The 24,237-nt window shown below is 44.2% G+C and overlaps 1 protein-coding gene across 2 annotated transcripts in view; it reads left to right on the plus strand.

The window, feature by feature from the left end:
• LOC149435983 (uncharacterized) overlaps positions 1 to 24,237 on the plus strand; it is an 89,173-nt gene that overhangs the window by 35,103 nt on the left and 29,833 nt on the right. For both annotated transcript variants that reach the window (XM_089662194.1, XM_089662193.1), the window contains exons 8-9: positions 27 to 80; positions 18,686 to 18,985. In XM_089662194.1, the coding sequence (XP_089518320.1) occupies positions 27 to 80; positions 18,686 to 18,985 (354 nt within the window). The remainder of the gene's footprint in view (positions 1 to 26; positions 81 to 18,685; positions 18,986 to 24,237) is intronic.

Below are 24,237 nucleotides of genomic sequence, written 5' to 3' on the forward strand. Positions count from 1 at the left end.
TTAGTTATTATTTTCTCTTACCATAGGTGCGGCTTCAAAACCTGAAGTAAAGATCAAGGTTCCACCATTTTCACGACTTGGTAGGTCCAAAAAACTGGTGGAAATATTCTGATAAAGCACCAAAACTGATCTGCTGTTCAAACTATGAGGTTCTAGGGTCATCAGATCCTCTAATATGAGCCCCTGTGTAAGGTAGGAAATGCTTCTGTTTTCTACCTTTATGAATACAATCCCCTGGGCCTAGTCTATCACATGTAGGTTTACATAGGTTTGTATAACTGTTGGGTGATTACCCATAAAAGGTAGAGAAGGTCAGGGCAGAGTAATTTCCGTTTTCTGGTCAGTCATGTTGGAAGGTGTGATGTCCTAAGGTGGGTGTAATAATAGGGGTAGAGAGAAGGTCAGGAGCAGAATATTTTCTATCTTATTGGGGGTCATGTTGACCTTGTGATATCCCATTGGTAGGTGTAATGAGAAAGGCAGAGAGATGCTCGGGAGCAGATTATTTATTTATTTTGGAGAGTCAATTTGGAGAGTGTGATGTCCCAGTAGTAAGGGTAATGAGAAAGGTAGGAGAAGGTCCAGGGTAGAGTAGTTTGTGTGTAATGAGCAGTCCTGTTGGACAGTGTAAGTTCCGTGAGGGATGTGTAATCAGAAAGGTATAGAGAAGGTCAGGAGCAGCGTATTTTCTTATGGAGGGTCTTCTTGGATCTGTGATATTCTTGTGGAAAGCGTAACCAAAACAGTAGAGAGAACATTAGATCATATCCCCCCTTATCTATTATACATGGTGATCATATCCCCCCTTATGTATTATACATGGAGATCATATCCCCCTTATGTATTATACATGGAGATCATATCCCCCCTTATGTATTATACATGGTGATCATATTCCCCTTATGTATTATACATGGAGATCATATCCCCCTTATGTATTATACATGGAGATCATATCCCCCCTTATATATTATACATGGTGATCATATCCCCCCTTATGTATTATACATGGAGATCATATCCCCCCTTATGTATTATACATGGAGATCATATCCCCCCTTATGTATTATACATGGAGATCATATCCCCCTTATGTATTATACATGGAGATCATATCCCTCCTTATGTATTATACATGAAGATCATATCCCCCCTTATGTATTATACATGGAGATCATATCCCCCCCTTATGTATTATACATGGAGATCATATCCCCCTTATGTATTATACATGGAGATCATATCCCTCCTTATGTATTATACATGAAGATCATATCCCCCCTTATGTATTATACATGGAGATCATATCCCCCCTTATGTATTATACATGGAGATCATATCCCCCCTTATGTATTATACATGGAGATCATATCCCCCTTATGTATTATACATGGAGATCATATCCCCCCTTATGTATTATACATGGAGATCATATCCCCCCTTATGTATTATACATGGAGATCATATCCCCCCCTTATGTATTATACATGGAGATCATATCCCCCTTATGTATTATACATGGAGATCATATCCCCCTTATGTATTATACATGGAGATCATATCCCCCCCTTATGTATTATACATGGAGATCATATCCCTCCTTATGTATTATACATGAAGATCATATCCCCCCTTATGTATTATACATGGAGATCATATCCCCCTTATGTATTATACATGGAGATCATATCCCTCCTTATGTATTATACATGAAAATCATATCCCCCCTTATGTATTATACATGGTGATCATATCCCCCCTTATGTATTATACATGGAGATCATATCCCTCCTTATGTATTATACATGAAAATCATATCCCCCCTTATGTATTATACATGGAGATCATATCCCCCCTTATGTATTATACATGGAGATCATATCCCCCTTATGTATTATACATGGAGATCATATCCCCCTTATATATTATACATGGAGATCATATCCCCCCTTATGTATTATACATGGTGATCATATCCCCCCTTATGTATTATACATGGAGATCATATCCCCCCTTATGTATTATACGGAGATCATATCCCCCCTTATGTATTATACGGAGTTCATATCCCCCTTATGTATTATACATGGAGATCATATCCCCCTTACGTATTATACATGGAGATCATATCCCCCTTATGTATTATACATGGAGATCATATCCCCCTTATGTATTATACATGGAGATCATATCCCCCCCTTATGTATTATACATGGAGATCATATCCCCCCTTATGTATTATACATGGAGATCATATCCCCCCTTATGTATTATACATGGAGATCATATCCCTCCTTATGTATTATACATGAAGATCATATCTCCCCCTTATGTATTATACATGGTGATCATATCCCCCCCTTATGTATTATACATGGAGATCATATCCCCCCTTATGTATTATACATGAAGATCATATCCCCCCCTTATATATTATACATGGAGATCATATCCCTCCTTATGTATTATACATGAAGATCATATCTCCCCCTTATGTATTATACATGGTGATCATATCCCCCCCTTATGTATTATACATGGAGATCATATCCCCCCTTATGTATTATACATGAAGATCATATCCCCCCCTTATATATTATACATGGAGATCATATCCCCCTTATGTATTATACATGGAGATCATATCCCCCTTATGTATTATACATGGAGATCATATCCCCCCTTATGTATTATACATGGAGATCATATCCCCCTTATGTATTATATAGAGATGAGCGAATCGAAGTAGGCGAAGTGGAATTCGTTTCGAATATTAGGAAAATTTCGGATGCGCGAATCGAAATTTTTCCTAAAATGGCGGTGACATGTGCGGCGACGGAGCGGGGATGTCTGGGAAGGCGCGCAGACAAGGCGCGCTGACCCATAATGCATTCATTCATGACATGTGATCGCATTAGCCAATCAGCAGCCAGCCAGCCAGCACTGTGTAATGGTCGAGCTATAAATGGCGGCCATTTTAGAATTCTCCATTTGCCTCCAGTCATTCAACAGAGGCAGACCTGGCTGTATTCAGGGAGAGAGTTAGGGACAGAGAAACGTTACTTAGGGACACAGAAACCTTAGTTAGGGCCACATAATCGTTACTTAGGGCCACAGAAACGTTACTTAGGGCCACAGAAACGTTACTTAGGGCCACAGAATCGTTACTTAGGGCCACAGAAACGTTACTTAGGGCCACAGAATCGTTACTCAGGGACAGACAGAATTGTTACTGAGGGATACAGAATTGTTACTGAGGGCCACAGAATCGTTACTTAGGGCCACAGAAACGTTACTTAGGGCCACAGAATTGTTACTTAGGGACAGACACAGAATTGTTACTGAGGGATACAGAATTGTTACTGAGGGCCACAGAATCGTTACTTAGGGCCACAGAAACGTTACTTAGGGCCACAGAATTGTTACTTAGGGACAGACACAGAATTGTTATTGAGGGACACAGAATTGTTACTGAGGGCCACAGAACCGTTACTTAGGGCCACAGAAACGTTACTTAGGGCCACAGAATTGTTACTCAGGGACAGACACAGAATTGTTACTGAGGGATACAGAATTGTTACTGAGGGCCACAGAATCGTTACTTAGGGTCACAGAAACGTTACTTAGGGCCACAGAATCGTTACTTAGGGCGACAGAAACGTTACTTAGGGCCACAGAAACGTTACTTAGGGCCACAGAAACGTTACTTAGGGACAGACACAGAATTGTTACTGAGGGACACAGAATTGTTACTGAGGGCCACAGAACCGTTACTTAGGGCCACAGAAACGTTACTTAGGGACACAGAATTGTTACTCAGGGACAGACACAGAATTGTTACTGAGGGATACAGAATTGTTACTGAGGGACACAGAACCGTTACTTAGGGCCACAGAAACGTTACTTAGGGCCACAGAAACGTTACTTAGGGCCACAGAATTGTTACTTAGGGACAGACACAGAATTGTTACTGAGGGACACAGATTTGTTACTGAGGGCCACAGAAACGTTACTTAGGGCCACAGAAACGTTACTTAGGGCCACAGAATCGTTACTTAGGGCCACAGAAACGTTACTTAGGGCCACAGAAACTTTACTTAGGGCCACAGAATTGTTACTTAGGGACAGACACAGAATTGTTACTGAGGGACACAGAATTGTTACTGAGGGACACAGAATTGTTACTCAGGGACAGACACAGAATTGTTACTGAGGGATACAGAATTGTTACTGAGGGACACAGAACCGTTACTTAGGGCCACAGAAACGTTACTTAGGGCCACAGAAACGTTACTTAGGGCCACAGAATTGTTACTTAGGGACAGACACAGAATTGTTACTGAGGGACACAGAATTGTTACTGAGGGCCACAGAACCGTTACTTAGGGCCACAGAAACGTTACTTAGGGACACAGAATTGTTACTCAGGGACAGACACAGAATTGTTACTGAGGGATACAGAATTGTTACTGAGGGACACAGAACCGTTACTTAGGGCCACAGAAACGTTACTTAGGGCCACAGAAACGTTACTTAGGGCTACAGAAACGTTACTTAGGGCCACAGAAACGTTACTTAGGGCTACAGAAACGTTACTTAGGGCCACAGAATCGTTACTTAGGGCCACAGAATCGTTACTTAGGGACACAGAAACGTTACTTAGGGACACAGAATTGTTACTCAGGGACAGACACAGAATTGTTACTGAGGGACACAGAATTGTTACTGAGGGCCACAGAACTGTTACTGAGGGCCACAGAACTGTTACTTAGGGCCACAGAAACGTTACTTAGGGCCACAGAAACTTTACTTAGGGCCACAGAAACGTTACTTAGGGCTACAGAAAAGTTACTTAGGGCCACAGAATCGTTACTTAGGGCCACAGAAACGTTACTTAGGGCCACAGAAACGTTACTTAGGGACACAGAATTGTTACTCAGGGACAGACACAGAATTGTTACTGAGGGACACAGATTTGTTACTGAGGGCCACAGAACCGTTACTTAGGGCCACAGAAACGTTACTTAGCGACACAGAATTGTTACTCAGGGACAGACACAGAATTGTTACTCAGGGACAGACACAGAATTGTTACTGAGGGACACAGAATTGTTACTGAGGGACACAGAATTGTTACTGAGGGACACAGAATTGTTACTCAGGGACACAGAATTGTTACTGAGGGACACAGAATTGTTACTCAGGGAGAGACACAGAATTGTTACTCAGGGACAGACACAGAATTGTTACTGAGGGACACAGAATTGTTACTGAGGGCCACAGAACTGTTACTTAGGGCCACAGAAATGTTACTTAGGGCCACAGAAACGTTACTTAGGGCCACAGAATTGTTACTTAGGGACAGACACAGAATTGTTACTGAGGAACACAGAATTGTTACTGAGGGCCACAGAACCGTTACTTAGGGCCACAGAAACGTTACTTAGGGACACAGAATTGTTACTCAGGGACAGACACAGAATTGTTACTGAGGGATACAGAATTGTTACTGAGGGACACAGAACCGTTACTTAGGGCCACAGAAACGTTACTTAGGGCCACAGAAACGTTACTTAGGGCCACAGAATTGTTACTTAGGGACAGACACAGAATTGTTACTGAGGGACACAGATTTGTTACTGAGGGCCACAGAAACGTTACTTAGGGCCACAGAAACGTTACTTAGGGCCACAGAATCGTTACTTAGGGCCACAGAAACGTTACTTAGGGCCACAGAAACTTTACTTAGGGCCACAGAATTGTTACTTAGGGACAGACACAGAATTGTTACTGAGGGACACAGAATTGTTACTGAGGGACACAGAATTGTTACTCAGGGACAGACACAGAATTGTTACTGAGGGATACAGAATTGTTACTGAGGGACACAGAACCGTTACTTAGGGCCACAGAAACGTTACTTAGGGCCACAGAAACGTTACTTAGGGCCACAGAATTGTTACTTAGGGACAGACACAGAATTGTTACTGAGGGACACAGAATTGTTACTGAGGGCCACAGAACCGTTACTTAGGGCCACAGAAACGTTACTTAGGGACACAGAATTGTTACTCAGGGACAGACACAGAATTGTTACTGAGGGATACAGAATTGTTACTGAGGGACACAGAACCGTTACTTAGGGCCACAGAAACATTACTTAGGGCCACAGAAACGTTACTTAGGGCTACAGAAACGTTACTTAGGGCCACAGAACCGTTACTTAGGGCCACAGAAACGTTACTTAGGGCTACAGAAACGTTACTTAGGGCCACAGAAACGTTACTTAGGGCTACAGAAACGTTACTTAGGGCCACAGAATCGTTACTTAGGGCCACAGAATCGTTACTTAGGGCCACAGAAACGTTACTTAGGGACACAGAAACGTTACTTAGGGACACAGAATTGTTACTCAGGGACACACACAGAATTGTTACTGAGGGACACAGAATTGTTACTGAGGGCCACAGAACTGTTACTGAGGGCCACAGAACTGTTACTTAGGGCCACAGAATTGTTACTCAGGGACAGACACAGAATTGTTACTGAGGGATACAGAATTGTTACTGAGGGACACAGAACCGTTACTTAGGGCCACAGAAACGTTACTTAGGGCCACAGAATCGTTACTTAGGGCCACAGAATCGTTACTTAGGGCCACAGAAACGTTACTTAGGGACACAGAAACGTTACTTAGGGACACAGAATTGTTACTCAGGGACAGACACAGAATTGTTACTGAGGGACACAGAATTGTTACTGAGGGCCACAGAATTGTTACTGAGGGACACAGAACCGTTACTTAGGGCCACAGAAACGTTACTTAGGGCCACAGAATCATTACTTAGGGCCACAGAATCGTTACTTAGGGCCACAGAAACGTTACTTAGGGACACAGAAACGTTACTTAGGGACACAGAATTGTTACTCAGGGACAGACACAGAATTGTTACTGAGGGACACAGAATTGTTACTGAGGGCCACAGAACTGTTACTGAGGGCCACAGAACTGTTACTTAGGGCCACAGAAACGTTACTTAGGGCCACAGAAACGTTACTTAGGGCCACAGAAACGTTACTTAGGGCTACAGAAAAGTTACTTAGGGCCACAGAATCGTTACTTAGGGCCACAGAAACGTTACTTAGGGCCACAGAAACGTTACTTAGGGACACAGAATTGTTACTCAGGGACAGACACAGAATTGTTACTGAGGGACACAGAATTGTTACTGAGGGACACAGAATTGTTACTGAGGGACACAGAATTGTTACTCAGGGACACAGAATTGTTACTGAGGGACACAGAATTGTTACTCAGGGAGAGACACAGAATTGTTACTCAGGGACAGACACAGAATTGTTACTGAGGGACACAGAATTGTTACTGAGGGCCACAGAACTGTTACTTAGGGCCACAGAAACGTTACTCAGGGGCACAGAATTGTTACTCAGGGACAGACACAGAATTGTTACTCAGGGACAGACACAGAATTGTTACTGAGGGACACAGAATTGTTACTGAGGGACACAGAATTGTTACTGAGGGACACAGAATTGTTACTGACGGACACAGAATTGTTACTGAGGGACACAGAATTGTTACTCAGGGACACAGAATTGTTACTCAGGGACAGACACAGAATTGTTACTGAGGGACACAGAATTGTTACTGAGGGCCACAGAACTGTTACTTAGGGCCACAGAAACGTTACTCAGGGACACAGAATTGTTACTCAGGGACAGACACAGAATTGTTACTCAGGGACAGACACAGAATTGTTACTGAGGGACACAGAATTGTTACTGAGGGCCACAGAACTGTTATTTAGGGCCACAGAAACGTTACTCAGGGACACAGAATTGTTACTCAGGGACAGACACAGAATTGTTACTCAGGGACACAGAATTGTTACTCAGGGACAGACACAGAATTGTTACTCAGGGACACAGAATCGTTGAATTAAAGAGTATGTCAGACAACATGCAGAGGAGTGGCAGAGGAGGCAATGTTTTAGGAGCAAGCAGACGTGGCAGCAGAGGAAGGGGTCGAGGCAGCACTATTCGCAGCCAGAGGCCAGTGCTCCCGGTGTCATCCAGCGGTCGTGTCTCCACCGACAACCCTGCCGTCATCGATTGGTTGGCTCGGTCGTCTTCCTCTTCCCAGGTCACCTCTGACACCTACAGCCAACGGTCGGTGGGTACGTCAGACACAACCGTTAGTTGGCATGGCCCGGGAGCAAGCCCACTGAAATCACGTGTCCTCTACCTGCCCCTGTCCTTTGCTGTTCCCTCACCAAGCGAAGTATCGCATGCTGTGGGTTCAGCCCCACTGTACAGTGAGGAAGAGCTAACAGAGGGCGGTCAGGAACGGGGGGAGACATCCGCCTCTTCAGCAGCCAGGCGAAGAAGTAGTGGCGAGGAGAGTGGCTCGGTAGCCGGTCTAGAGACAGGTCTGTCTCCTGACCCAGACGCAGCCGAGGGGGCTAGTAGTGAGGCGGAGACCCTAATTGATGATGATGAGGCTGATCGCACTTGGCAGCCTCGTCGTCATCAGGCTATTGCTTCCGCATCATCAGGAGAAGAGGGTGGCAGCTTGGCAGCGAGCAAAACAGTCGGTGGGTTGCCCAGGAGGCAGCAGGGTCGCAGCAGTGTCAGTGGAGGCAAACGGCCACGGAGTACAGCACCAGCTCCACTGCAGCCTACCACCACGGCCAGTAGTGGTGCCGGTGTGCACGGAGGAAGCAGCAGTCAGCCAGTGAGGAGTATCGGGGGCAAAGTTTCCTACTCGGCGGTGTGGCATTTTTTTGTCAAGCCGCCCGAGGAAGTAAACGTAGCCGTATGTCGACTATGTGGCCAGAAAGTCAAGCGTGGCCAGGGGGCCCATGTTGGGACTACAGCGTTGCGTCAGCATATGCAGCGTCGCCATTTGGTGGCCTGGGAAAACCGTGATAAAGATACGGCGGTTCTGCCTGCCCCAGCCCCCGCTCCATCACCCGCTCCGTTACTTGCTCCGTCACCCGACGTCAATCGCCCTCTATCACCCAGTCAAGGCTCCAACACCTCTGCTGAGGGGAGTTGTCGCTCGTTGGCATCTTCCGCTCGTTCAGATGCTCCTTCTCCTGCTACTCCTCTTCACGGATTCCGTCAGCAGTCTTTCTTGGAATCCGTTTCCAAGAGACAACAGTTTGCGAGCACGCACCCGACGGTGCAAAAGCTGAACGTCCTCCTGTCCAAGTTGCTGGTGCTGCAGTCCCTCCCTTTCCAAGTGGTGGACTCAGCACCTTTCCGAGAAATGATGGCTTGTGCCGTGCCGCGGTGGAGAGTGCCAAGCCGTCATTTCTTCGCCAAAAAGGCAGTGCCAGCCCTGCATTCACATGTAGAAGAGATGGTGGGCCAGTCTTTGAGCATGTCGGTCTCTGCCAAAGTGCACGGCAGCGCCGACGTGTGGAGCTGTAACTACGGTCAGGGACAGTACATGTCATTTACGGCCCACTGGGTGAACGTGGTGCCGTCACAGCCGCACCAGCAACTTGGACAGGTCACGCCGCTTTTGCCTCCACGTTTGCATGTCCTTGGTCCACAAAAGATGTCCGCCTCTACCACCTCTTCTTCCGCCGTGTCCTCAGCCGCCACCCCCGTGCCAAGTCCCATTACCCGACCGGCATATCACATGTGCAGGGCGCAACGGTGTCACGCTGTGCTGCACCTGGTATGCCTTGGCGAACGTAGTCACACAGGGGAGGAACTTCTGAGTGTAATGAACAGAGAAATTGACAGATGGCTGTCTCCGCGCAAACTGAAAATTGGAACCATGTTGACCGACAACGGAAAGAACATGGTGTCTGCTCTGCGTCAAGGAAGGTTGTGCCATGCGCCATGCATGGCTCACGTGTTCAATCTGGTTGTCAAGCGGTTCCTAAAATCCACCATCCCACTGCAAGACATCCTTAAAATGTCACGTAAACTTTGCATGCATTTCAGCCATTCCTACACCGCAAAGCACACCCTCTTTGAGCTGCAGCGGCAGAACGGAATTCCACAGCATCACCTGATCTGCGACGTTGCAACAAGGTGGAATTCAACCCTACACATGTTAGACCGCCTTTACGAACAGCGAAAGGCCATCACCGATTTCTTGATGTTACAAGCGGATAAAGGTACTCCCCTGTGTAACTTCGATGTCAGCCATTGGCAGCTGATGCGTGACACCTGCCGCTTGCTCAGGCCCTTTGAGGAGGCCACGCTATTCGTGAGTCGGCAGGACTATGGGATGAACGAGGTCATTCCTCTGTTGCACGTCCTGGAACAAATGCTGTTAACAATGGCTGGTCAGGGTGCGGTAGACGTGGCGCACAGATCTCAACGCCACATGACCCCTGGGGGGCAGGACAGGAAGAAGAGGAGGAGGTAGAGGAGGACATTTGTGCTCAGGAATTATTGAGTGAAATGGGTGGTTTTTCCACTCAGCGGACAGGAGTGGAGGAGCAGGAGCATCTGGTAGAGGAGGAGGAGGAGACAGAGGACCCAGACGCACCGTGGCAGTATGCTGTGGAGATGGAGGCAGGGAGTCCCTCGCATTCCTTGGCACAAATGGCCCATAGCATGCTCGGTTGCTTGCGTAGCGACAGCCGAATAATAACCATCAGACAGAGAGATGACTTTTGGCTGTCCACCTTGTTGGACCCTCGCTACCGTTCAAAATGGTGGCCTTTTTCACACCTGCTGAGAGGGAGGCCAAAATAACGTACTATAAAAACCACCTATGTAGTCAGTTGGTCTCTGCCTTTGTGCGCCAACGTCCATCCTCAGACACTGTGGGCCCTGTGCGCTCGCGTTCCGCTGCCATGGCAGCAGGGGAGGGGTGGGGTGGTAGGAGCAGTGGCAGCTCCACCAGCAGCGGCTGCCTCAGTCTGCAGTCGATGATGAGTAGCTTTCTTCACCAGCGCAGTGAGGAAACTACTAACCAGCCGCAGCAGCAGCAGCATCAGGTGGACCTGGAGCAGGACCTCAAACAACAGGCTTGGGCCTACTTGGACAGCACCCTGCCAACCGAGGTAGACAATCCCCTTGACTACTGGGCAACGAAACTTGACCTTTGGCCCCAACTAGCTGAATTTGCCCTTGAAAGGCTGTCATGCCCGGCCAGTAGCGTGGCATCGGAGCGCGTGTTTAGTGCGGCAGGAGGTATTGTAACTCCGCGGAGGACGCGACTGTCCACCCAAAGTGTGGAGAGACTCACGTTTGTGAAAATGAATCAGGCGTGGATTAGTCTGGATTTCAAACCACCAGTTCCTGACACAACTGACTAAATCCGCCATGAATCATGCCCCTGCCATGTGCCACTTTCACGTCTCCTCACACTGCTGGTGTGTTCCATTTTTTGTCATAGGGTGCTGGCAGATTACGGGCCTCCCATAGCTGCTGCCAGGCCCCTAATCTGCCATGGGCCCCTATACCGCCTCCTCATGCTGCTGCCAGGTCCAGAGTCTCTCATGGGTCCCTGTACGGCCTCCCATTGCTGCTGTCTCCATCGCCACACTCTGCCATGTGCCACTTTCAGGTCTCCTCACACTGCTGGTGTGTTCCATTTTTTGTCATAGGGTGCTGGCAGATTACGGGCCTCCTATAGCTGCTGCCAGGCCCCTAATCTGCCATGGGCCCCTATACCGCCTCCTCATGCTGCTGCCAGGTCCAGAGTCTCTCATGGGTCCCTGTACGGCCTCCCATTGCTGCTGTCTCCATCGCCACACTCTGCCATGTGCCACTTTCAGGTCTCCTCACACTGCTGGTGTGTTCCATTTTTTGTCATAGGGTGCTGGCAGATTACGGGCCTCCCATAGCTGCTGCCAGGCCCCTAATCTGCCATGGGCCCCTGTACCGCCTCCTCATGCTGCTGCCAGGTCCAGAGTCTCTCATGGGTCCCTGTACGGCCTCCCATTGCTGCTGTCTCCATCGCCACACTCTGCCATGTGCCACTTTCAGGTCTCCTCACACACTGCTGGTGTGTTCAATTTTTTGACATAGGGTGCTGGCAGATTACGGGCCTCCCATAGCTGCTGCCAGGCCCCTAATCTGCCATGGGCCCCTGTACCGCCTCCTCATGCTGCTGCCAGGTCCACAGTGTCTCATGGGTCCCTTTACGGCCTCCCATTGCTGCTGTCTCCATCGCCACACTCTGCCATGTGCCACTTTCAGGTCTCCTCACACTGCTGGTGTGTTCCATTTTTTGTCATAGGGTGCTGGCAGATTACGGGCCTCCCATAGCTGCTGCCAGGCCCCTAATCTGCCATGGGCCCCTGTACCGCCTCCTCATGCTGCTGCCAGGTCCACAGTGTCTCATGCCATGTGCCACTTTCAGGTCTCCTCACACTGCTGGTGTGTTCAATTTTTTGTCATAGGGTGCTGGCAGATTACGGGCCTCCCATAGCTGCTGCCAGGCCCCTAATCTGCCATGGGCCCCTGTACCGCCTCCTCATGCTGCTGCCAGGTCCAGAGTCTCTCATGGGTCCCTGTACGGCCTCCCATTGCTGCTGTCTCCATCGCCACACTCTGCCATGTGCCACTTTCAGGTCTCCTCACACACTGCTGGTGTGTTCAATTTTTTGACATAGGGTGCTGGCAGATTACGGGCCTCCCATAGCTGCTGCCAGGCCCCTAATCTGCCATGGGCCCCCGTACCGACTCCTCATGCTGCTGCCAGGCCCGTAACCTGTCATGGGCCCCTGTTGTCGCTTGTTGGCATATTCCGCTCGTTCAGATGCTCCTTCTCCTGCTACTCCTCTTCACGGATTCCGTCAGCAGTCTTTCTTGGAATCCGTTTCGAAGAGAAAACAGTTTGCGAGCACGCACCCGACGGTGCAGAAGCTGAACGTCCTCCTGTCCAAGTTGCTGCTGCCAGCCTCGTAATCTGTCATGCTCCCCTGTACCGCCTCCTCATGCTGCTGCCAGGTCCAGAGATTGTCATGGGCCCCCGTACCGACTCCTCATGCTGCTGCCAGGCCCGTAATCTGTCATGGGCCCCTGTACCGCCTCCTCATGCTGCTGCCAGGTCCAGAGTGTGTCATGGGTCCCTGTACGGCCTCCCATTGCTGCTGCCAGGCCCGTAATCTGCTATGGGCCCCCATACCAACTCCTCATGCTGCTGCCAGGCCCGTAATCTGTCATGGGCCCCTGTACCGCCTCCTCATGCTGCTGCCAGGTCCAGAGTGTGTCATGGGTCCCTGTACGGCCTCCCATTGCTGCTGTCTCTATCGCCACACTCTGCCATGTGCCACTTTCAGGTCTCCTCACACTGCTGGTGGTTTCCATTTTTGTCATAGGGTGCTGTATGGCCTCCCATTGCTGCTGCCTCCACCGCCACACTGTGGCTCCACACTCTGGTTTTGGCCCCGTGACTGCCCAAATGAGTGTGCGGTGATTCTAAGATCGACGGCACTCATCTGCATGTCATACTGACTGTCAGTATTATTTCTCTTCCCCAGCAGACTCCAAGGGCATTTAAATTAAAGGTACAGTGTTCTGCACTAATATAAAGGCTCTCTGAAGCCTAGAAACACCCTTTTATAAGTTAAATTCGCAGCGAATATATTCGACTCGAATCAAAATTTTTCCACGAATTCGCCGAATCAGTCGAATCGAATTTTTGAATACTTCGCTCATCTCTAGTATTATACATGGAGATCATATCCCCCCCCTTATGTATTATACATGGTGATCATATCCCATCTTATGTATTATACATGGTGATCATATCCCCCCCTTATGTATTATACATGGTGATCATATCCCCCTTATGTATTATACATGGAGATCACATCCTCCCTTATGTATTATACATGGAGATCATATCCCCCCTTATGTATTATACACAGTGATCATATCCCCCCTTATAAATTATACATGGTCATCATATCCCTCCTTATATATTATACATGGAGATCATATCCCCCCTTATATACATAGAGATCATATCCCCCCTTATGTATTATACATGGAGATCATATCCCCCCCTTATGTATTATACATGGAGATCATATCCTCCCCCCCCTTATGTATTATACATGGAGATCATATCCCCCCCTTATGTATTATACATGGAGATCATATCCTCCCCCCCCTTATGTATTATACATGGAGATCATATCCCCCTTATGTATTATACATGGAGATCACATCCTCCCTTATGTATTATACATGGAGATCATATCCCCCCTTATGTATTATACACAGTGATCATATCCCCCCTTATAAATTATACATGGTCATCATATCCCTCCTTATATATTATACATGGAGATCATATCCCCCCTTATATACATAGAGATCATATCCCCCCTTATGTATTATATATGGGGATCATATCCCCCCTTATGTATTATACATGGTGATCATATCCCCCTTATGTATTATACATGGAGATCATATCCCCCCCTTATGTATTATACATGTAGATCATATCCCCCTTATGTATTATACATGGAGATCATATCCCCCCTTATGTATTATACATGGAGATCATATCCCCCCTTATGTATTATACATGGAGATCATATCCCCCTTATGTATTATACATGGAGATCATATCCCCCCTTATGTATTATACATGGAGATCATATCCCCCTTATGTATTATACATGGAGATCATATCCCCCCTTATGTATTATACATGGAGATCATATCCCCCCTTATGTATTTTACATGGAGATCATATCCCCCCTTATGTATTATACATGGAGATCATATCCCCCCTTATGTATTATACATGGAGATCATATCCCCCCTTATGTATTTTACATGGAGATCATATCCCCCCTTATGTATTATACATGGAGATAATATCCCCCTCTTATGTATTATACATGGAGATCATATCCCCCCTTATGTATTATACATGGAGATCATATCCCCCCTTATGTATTATACATGGAGATCATATCCCCCCTTATGTATTATACATGGAGATCATATCCCCCTTATGTATTATACATGGAGATCATATCCCTTTTTATGTATTATACATGGTGATCATATCCCCCCTTATGTATTATACATGGTGATCATATCCCCCCTTATGTATTATACATGGTGATCATATCCCCCCCTTATGTATTATACATGGAGATCATATCCCTTTTTATGTATTATACATGGTGATCATATCCCCCCTTATGTATTATACATGGTGATCATATCCCCCCTTATGTATTATACATGGTGATCATATCCCCCCTTATATATTATACATGGAGATCATATCCCCCCCTTATGTATTATACATGGTGATCATACCCCCCTTATGTATTATACATGTAGATCATATCCCCCCCTTATGTATTATACATGGAGATCATATCTCCCCTTATGTATTATACATGGAGATCATATCCCCCTTATGTATTATACATGGTGATCATATCCCCCCTTATGTATTATACATGGAGATCATATCCCCCCTTATGTATTATACATGGTGATCATATCCCCCCCTTATGTATTATACATGGAGATCATATCCCCCCTTATGTATTATACATGGAGATCATAGCCCCCCTTATGTATTATACATGGAGATCATATCCCCCCTTATGTATTATATATGGAGATCATATCCCCCTTATGTATTATACATGGAGATCATATCTCCCCTTATGTATTATACATGGAGATCATATCCCCCTTATGTATTATACATGGTGATCATATCCCCCCTTATGTATTATACATGGAGATCATATCCCCCCTTATGTATTATACATGGTGATCATATCCCCCCCTTATGTATTATACATGGAGATCATATCCCCCCTTATGTATTATACATGGAGATCATATCCCCCCTTATGTATTATACATGGAGATCATATCCCGCTTATGTATTATACATGGAGATCATATCCCTCCTTATATATTATACATGGAGATCATATCCCCCCTTATGTATTATACATGGAGATCATATCCCCCCTTATGTATTATACATGGAGATCATATCCCTCCTTATATATTATACATGGAGATCATATCCCCCCTTATGTATTATACATGGTGATCATATCCCCCTTATGTATTATACATGGTGATCATATCTCCCTTATGTATTATACATAGAGATCACATCCCCCCTTATGTATTATACATGGAGATCATATCCCCCTTATGTATTATACATGGAGATCATATCCCCCTTATGTATTATACATGGAGATCATATCCCCCCTTATGTATTATACATGGAGATCATATCCCCCTTATGTATTATACATGGAGATCATATCCCCCCTTATGTATTATACATGGAGATCATATCCCTCCTTATGTATTATACATGGAGATCATATCCCCCTTATGTATTATACATGGAGATCATATCCCCCCTTATGTATTATACATGGAGATCATATTCCCCCTTATGTATTATACATGGAGATCATATTCCCCCTTATGTATTATACATGGAGATCATATCCCCCTTATGTATTATACATGGAGATCATATCCCCCCTTATGTATTATACATGGAGATCATATCCCCCTTATGTATTATACATGGAGATCATATACCCCCCTTATGTATTATACATGGAGATCATATCCCCCCTTATGTATTATACATGGAGATCATATCCCCCCTTATGTATTTTACATGGAGATCATATCCCCCCTTATGTATTATACATGGAGATCATATCCCCCTTATGTATTATACATGGAGATAATATCCCCCTCTTATGTATTATACATGGAGATCATATCCCCCCTTATGTATTATACATGGAGATCATATCCCCCCTTATGTATTATACATGGAGATCATATCCCCCCTTATGTATTATACATGGAGATCATATCCCCCTTTATGTATTATACATGGAGATCATATCCCCCTTATGTATTATACATGGAGATCATATCCCCCTTATGTATTATACATGGAGATCATATCCCCCCTTATGTATTATACATGGTGATCATATCCCATCTTATGTATTATATATGGTGATCATATCCCCCCCTTATGTATTATACATGGAGATCATATCCCCCCTTATGTATTATACATGGTGATCATATCCCCCCTTATGTATTATACATGGTTATCATATCCCCCCTTATGTATTATACATGGTGATCATATCCCCCCTTATATATTATACATGGAGATCATATCCCCCCCTTATGTATTATACATGGTGATCATACCCCCCTTATGTATTATACATGTAGATCATATCCCCCCCTTATGTATTATACATGGAGATCATATCTCCCCTTATGTATTATACATGGAGATCATATCCCCCTTATGTATTATACATGGTGATCATATCCCCCCTTATGTATTATACATGGAGATCATATCCCCCCTTATGTATTATACATGGTGATCATATCCCCCCCTTATGTATTATACATGGAGATCATATCCCCCCCTTATGTATTATACATGGAGATCATATCCCCCCTTATGTATTATACATGGAGATCATATCCCCCCTTATGTATTATACATGGAGATCATATCCCCCCTTATGTATTATATATGGAGATCATATCTCCCTTATGTATTATACATGGTGATCATATCTCCCTTATGTATTATACATAGAGATCACATCCCCCCTTATGTATTATACATGGAGATCATATCCCCCCTTATGTATTATACATGGAGATCATATCCCCCCTTATGTATTATACATGGAGATCATATCCCCCCTTATGTATTATACATGGAGATCATATCCCCCCTTATGTATTATTCATGGAGATCATATCCCCCCTTATGTATTATACATGGAGATCATATCCCCCCCTTATGTATTATACACGGAGATCATATCCCCCCTTATGTATTATACATGGAGATCGTATCCCCCCTTATGTATTATATATGGAGATCATATCCCCCCTCATGTATTATACATGATGATCATATCCCCCCTTATGTATTATACATGGAGATCATATCCCCCCCTTATGTATTATACACGGAGATCATATCCCCCTTATGTATTATACATGGAGATCATATCCCCCTTATGTATTATACACGGAGATCATATCCCCCCTTATGTATTATACATGGAGATCATATCCCCCTTAATCTCCTCTTCTCAGTAGAGAATAAATTCAGTTCTTCTAATCTTTCCTCATAGCTGATCTCCTCCATGCCTCTTATCAGTTTGGTCGCCCTTCTCTGTACTTTCTCCAGTTCCCCAATGTTCTTTTTGTGAATTGGAGCCCAAAACTGAACTGCATATTCCAGATGAGGTCTTACTAATGATTTGTACGGGGGGGGGGGGAATTATATCTTTCTCTCTGGAGTCTATACCTCTCCTAATACAAGAGAGGATTTTGCTCGGTTTAGAACCCGCAGCTTGGCATTGCTGCCATTATTAAGATTGTGATCTACCAAAACCCTCCAGATCCTTCTCCACCATTGACCCCCCAGTTGTACCCCTCTAGTATGTATGATGCATATTCTTAGCCCCCAAGTGCGGAACCTTACATTTATCAACATTGAACCCCATTTGTCACATAGTTGCCCAATTAATTCTGTGTGCAATGAAGTAGTCTGTATACTAAGAGGGAGGTTCTCCTCTCCAAAACAGTCAACAAAGGGTTAAGGGGGAAACATGACAAAACTTTTGATATTATTTTTTTTTTTATATATTTATTAATACAGCAAAGGAGCATTTTTTGGACAGACACCGGATATTTCTGATACACAACATGAAGTTTGTCGATCCAGTTCTATTTGATCTGAGGTACAAGATGCTGATCACACAGGAAGAGTTCCAGAATCTGATTAGCAAATCCTCATCTAGGGACAAGATGGAAGAACTCTTTGACATAATCAGCTCCTGGGACCATAAGAAGAAAGACCTGCTATATGATGCTCTTTGGAAGTATAACCAGGATGAAATGTCTGTACTGGAAAGTCCGTACCAAGGAATCAGGGATATTCCACCAGCTCCAACGCAATGTAAGTCAGAGCTTTACTGTGTTATCATGCAAGATATGTTAAAGGATAAGTTCACCTTCAGACAAAAAATAATAAATGCACATTTTATTGCAGGTAAAAAATCGTGCATTTATTATTTTTGGGTGCATGAGCCTGGATGGCATTGCACCAGAGATCAACAGATCACTGATACCATGAAGGTCTTCTGCAGACTGTCAGTGTATCTGCTCTCCCATACAGGATATACAGACAAACAGATATACTGACAGAGAGACTCAATGTACTTCCACAGTGCACACGGCACCATGATAGTTCATAGAGAACTGAAAACCGACAGCCACTAAGGAATAATTCACAGGACTGTGAATGAGGGACGAAGCCGTACGGGCGGAGCCGCGTTTTTTAAAATCTGACAGCTAGCACTGGGAGGGGGGAAGTTTGTGGAGGGGGGAGAAGATCCCCCGCTAGCTGTTAAAGTGGGGGCCGGTCTGATCATACATGTTACATGTTATGCCCTGAATATTGGTGTAACATGTAACCTGTTATGAAAGGTGAACTTATCCTTTAAAAATGTAATTCTAGAATGAGCGTTAGATTTTATAATTTTTGCTAAACACCCCTTAGTAAATATATATACAGTCAGGTCCATAAATATTGGGACATCGACACAATTCTAACATTTTTGGCTCTATACACCACCACAATAGATTTGAAATGAAACAAACAAGATGTGCTTTAACTGCAGACTGTCAGCTTTAATTTGAGGGTATTTACATCCAAATCAGGTGAACGGTGTAGGAATTACAACAGTTTGCATATGTGCCTCCCACTTGTTAAGTGACCAAAAGTAATGGGACAGAATAGTAATCATAAATCAAACTTTCACTTTTTAATATTTGGTTGCAAATCCTTTGCAGTCAATTACAGCCTGAAGTGTGGAACGCATAGACATCACCAGACGCTGGGTTTCATCCCTGGTGATGCTCTGCCAGGCCTCTACTGCAACTGTCTTCAGTTCCTGCTTGTTCTTGGGGCATTTTCCCTTCAGTTTTGTCTTCAGCAAGTGAAATGCTCAATCGGATTCAGGTCAGGTGATTGACTTGGCCATTGCATAATATTCCACTTCTTTCCCTTAAAAAACTCCTTGGTTGCTTTTGCAGTCTGCTTTGGGTCATTGTCCATCTGCACTGTGAAGCGTCCAATGAGTTCTGAAGCATTTGGCTGAATATGAGCAGATAATATTGCCCAAAACACTTCAGAATTCATCCTGCTGCTTTTGTCAGCAGTCACATCATCAATAAATACAAGAGAACCAGTTCCATTGGCAGCCATACATGCCCACGCCATGACACTACCACCACCATGCTTCACTGATGAGGTGGTATGCTTAGGATCATGAGCAGTTCCTTCTCCATACTCTTCTCTTCCCATCACTCTGGTACAAGTTGATGTTGGTCTCATCTGTCCATAGGATGTTGTTCCAGAACTGTGAAGGCTTTTTAGATGTCGTTTGGCAAACTCTAATCTGGCCTTCCTGTTTTTGAGGCTCACCAATGGTTTCCATCTTGTGGTGAACCCTCTGTATTCACTCTGGTGAAGTCTTCTCTTGATTGTTGACTTTGACACACATACACCTACCTCCTGGAGAGTGTTCTTGATCTGGCCAACTGTTGTGAAGGGTGTTTTCTTCACCAGGGAAAAAATTCTTCGGTCATCCACCACAGTTGTTTTCCGTGGTCTTGCGGGTCTTTTGGTGTTGCTGAGCTCACCACTGCATTCCTTCTTTTTAAGAATGTTCCAAACAGTTGTTTTGGCCACGCCTAATGTTTTTGCTATCTCTCTGATGGGTTTGTTTTGTTTTTTCAGCCTAATGATGGCTTCACTGATAGTGACAGCTCTTTGGATCTCATCTTGAGAGTTGACATCAACAGCTTCCAAATGCAAATAGCACACTTGAAATGAACTCTGGACCTTTTATCTGCTCATTGTAATTGGGATAATGAGGGAATAACACACACCTGGCCATGGAACAGCTGAGAAGCCAATTGTCCCATTACTTTTGGTCCCTTAACAAGTGGAAGGCACATATACAAACTGTTGTAATTCCTACACCGTTCACCTGATTTGGATGTAAATACCCTCAAATTAAAGCTGACAGTCTGTAGTTAAAGCACATCTTGTTCGTTTCATTTCAAATCCATTGTGGTGGTGTATAGAGCCAAAAATGTTAGAATTGTGTCGATGTCCCAATATTTATGGACCTGACTGTATGTGTAGTTTTTCTGATTAGAATTGTTACAGGGAAATTAAAAGTCATTTTCTGCCCAATGGGAACCTATCACAAACTGCTAACTGCATAAAATAATACAAATGTCGTCCTTCATAATGTATGTTTTTATAAACCAAAAATCAACCGAGTGGACAGATCACAAACATCTTTAAAAAATTAGATGTGACTTAAACCCTTTTGCTGCCAGAGCTGTTTTTTGCAATTTTTGCACACGTATAAAAAATCTATTTATGCCTGAAGATTACACAAAACCCCCAAAACAATATACATTTTCTGAAAGCAGACACCCTTAGAGAATAGAAAAAAGTGGTAGTTTCTCTTTTTTATGGTACACGATATTATGAAAATTTCAGTAAAAGTCATGCTAAAGCGAATTTTAAGGCACACACACAATAAATTACTCAAATTGTTGGAAAAATATAAAAGATGAGGTTGTGCTGAGTAAATAGATACTTAGAAAACCTTAAATTTGTGTGCGCCTATGAAATGGCATCAAACTTCACTAGCCTATACTTCAGTTTTCTATAGGCGACGCTTCAAAAGTCCCTACAGGTCATCAGCTTAGCATTATGGAGAAGGTCTCCTGCTAGAATTATTGCTTTCACTCTGGCGTGCGCGGCGATATGTAACATGTGTATTGCAATTGATGTTTTCATGTGTAGGCGTCCCAACGTGTGCGTTTTATGTGGGGGTGGGGGGCTGAAATTGTTTGGTTTTTTTTGAACGGGGAATGTTATGTGCATGGGTGTAACTTTATTTTTTGTTTTTCATCACATAAGGGACACAAAATCCCGTATGTGATGATTTTTGGGTGATAGGTTCTCTTTATTGAGACATGCAGGGTCTAAAAGACCCCCCAATGTCTTCTCTGGCTTCCAATAGATGTATTTCAATGCAGACCACATTGCAATACCTATTTCCATGGCTATTCTAGCCAGGAAAGTGACAGCATGGACGTCGCCTTCCAGGTCACACAAAGAAGGGGAGGGGAGTGGACGCTCATCTGCTTTCCTCTCTCCCCTCCATCCGCACAACCCCATGGCTCTCCTGGGAGTAGAAATCACACTTATTTGATGGTTATCATCTATTTTTCTTAGATCACTCCTTCCCAAAAATGTCTACAGTTCTGTACAACCTTCACAGTGTGCCACTAAAACACTCAAACAACCCACCTACATTACCTGTATCTAGTCTGGACATTGTCTTCTCAAAACTGTCCCATGATGCTCCACGTGTAATCTGTTACTGACATGTGACACAAGATGTATCTCCATAGAGCCCAGCATTGTCCCACCAAAGTGAGGGTGAGATCTCACCAGAGGTAGGAGGGCACATCACCAGCAGAGCATCAACTGCGGCTCCATATGCCTTTTTATTCCCATAGACTTCATTCAACAGTTTTGCAACATTTCAAGGCCATGCAGGGTTCCTCCATCATGCTTTGTGCATCAATGAAGGACCTCTTGTGTGGCTCCAGAAGACTGAACAGTGGTGGATGACTGCTGTGCATATGGATAAAGCTTCAGTTGATGGTGTTTACACTATCATTACATTTAGCTTAACAGAACCATACATAAAGAACCTAACTATCCAAGCACATTTGGATAAAATGACTTCAAACACAGGTTGGGAATGTTTATATGATCCTAATGAAAGCCAGCAGTACCGTATCACTAGATGATTCGCACAGACTTGAGATCGAGACTAGTGAGACAGGGGAGCCCTCAATGGTGTTGCTTTTTGGCATCATCATACATAGTTATGGTTCTTCCATTCTTAGGCTAGGTTCACATCTGTGCGATGGCACAATGCCACAATGCATGCATCCCATTTTTCAAGCGTCCAACACTGTCAATAATTCCAAATGGCATCCCAACTCAACTTGCAAAATGTGCGTAAAACAAAATACAGTAAGTCCCCTACTTACAAACAATGTTCGTAAGTCCAATTTGTTCGTAAGTCCAACAAAGTGAGGTTTATAATACTTTTTCACACAAATAACGCATAAAAAACAAACAAAAAATACTGTAAAGAAAAGATGTTTAATCTTACAGTACCTAGAAATGTACAGAAGTGCAGTACAACCGCCGGCTTACCGGGGCTGGCATGGAGTGATCAGACAAGACTGCTTCTGTTTTACTTGATTCCAGACATCCTGGGCCTGAAATCAGCACTGTACTACTCTACACAATGTCCGGCAGACACGAGAGCTACTTTGGTGATTTGACATGCGAATGCATGTTTGCATCTTTGAAAGTTTGCAACTTGAAGGTTCGCAAGTAGGGAACTTACTGTACCATGCGTTTAGGTGCACCACAATTTTTTAAAAAGAGGTGCTTGTACTTTTCTTGTGCAATTTTTGCATGTAGAGCGAAGGGGCCTATTAAAACTAATGGACTGATTTAAATGCAACACACAAATACACATGCCTGCCGTCATACTTGCACAGATGTGAATGGAACCTTATATACAGTGCCTTGAAGAAGTATTCATATTCTTTTGCAATTTTTCACATTTTTTCACGTTATAACCAAAAACCTAAATGTATTTTATTAGGATTTTATGTAATAGACAAATTGGTGCATAATTGTGAAGTGGAAGGAAATTGATAATGGGTTTTCAAATTTTTTTACAAATAAATATCTGAAAAGTGTGGCGTGCATTTGTATCCAGCCCTCTTTACTCTGATACCCCTAACTAAAATCTAGTGGAACCAATTGTCTTCAGAAGTCACCTTATAGAGTCCCCCTGTGTGTCATGTGATCTCAGTATAAATGCAGCTATTCTGTGAATCCCTCAGAGGTTTGTTAGAGAACATTAGTGAACAAACAGCATCATGATGGCCAAGAAACATACCAGACAGGTCAGGGATAAAGTTGTGGGGAAGTTTAAACCAGGGTTATGTTATTAAAAAAAATCTCCCAAGCTTTGACCATCTCACGGAGCACTGTTCAATCCATGATCTGATAATGGAAAGAGTACG

The sequence above is a fragment of the Staurois parvus genome, unplaced genomic scaffold, assembly GCF_062004578.1.
Source record: "Staurois parvus isolate SC_StPar_1 unplaced genomic scaffold, SC_StPar_1.0 ptg001435l, whole genome shotgun sequence".
NCBI lineage: Eukaryota > Metazoa > Chordata > Amphibia > Anura > Ranidae > Staurois > Staurois parvus.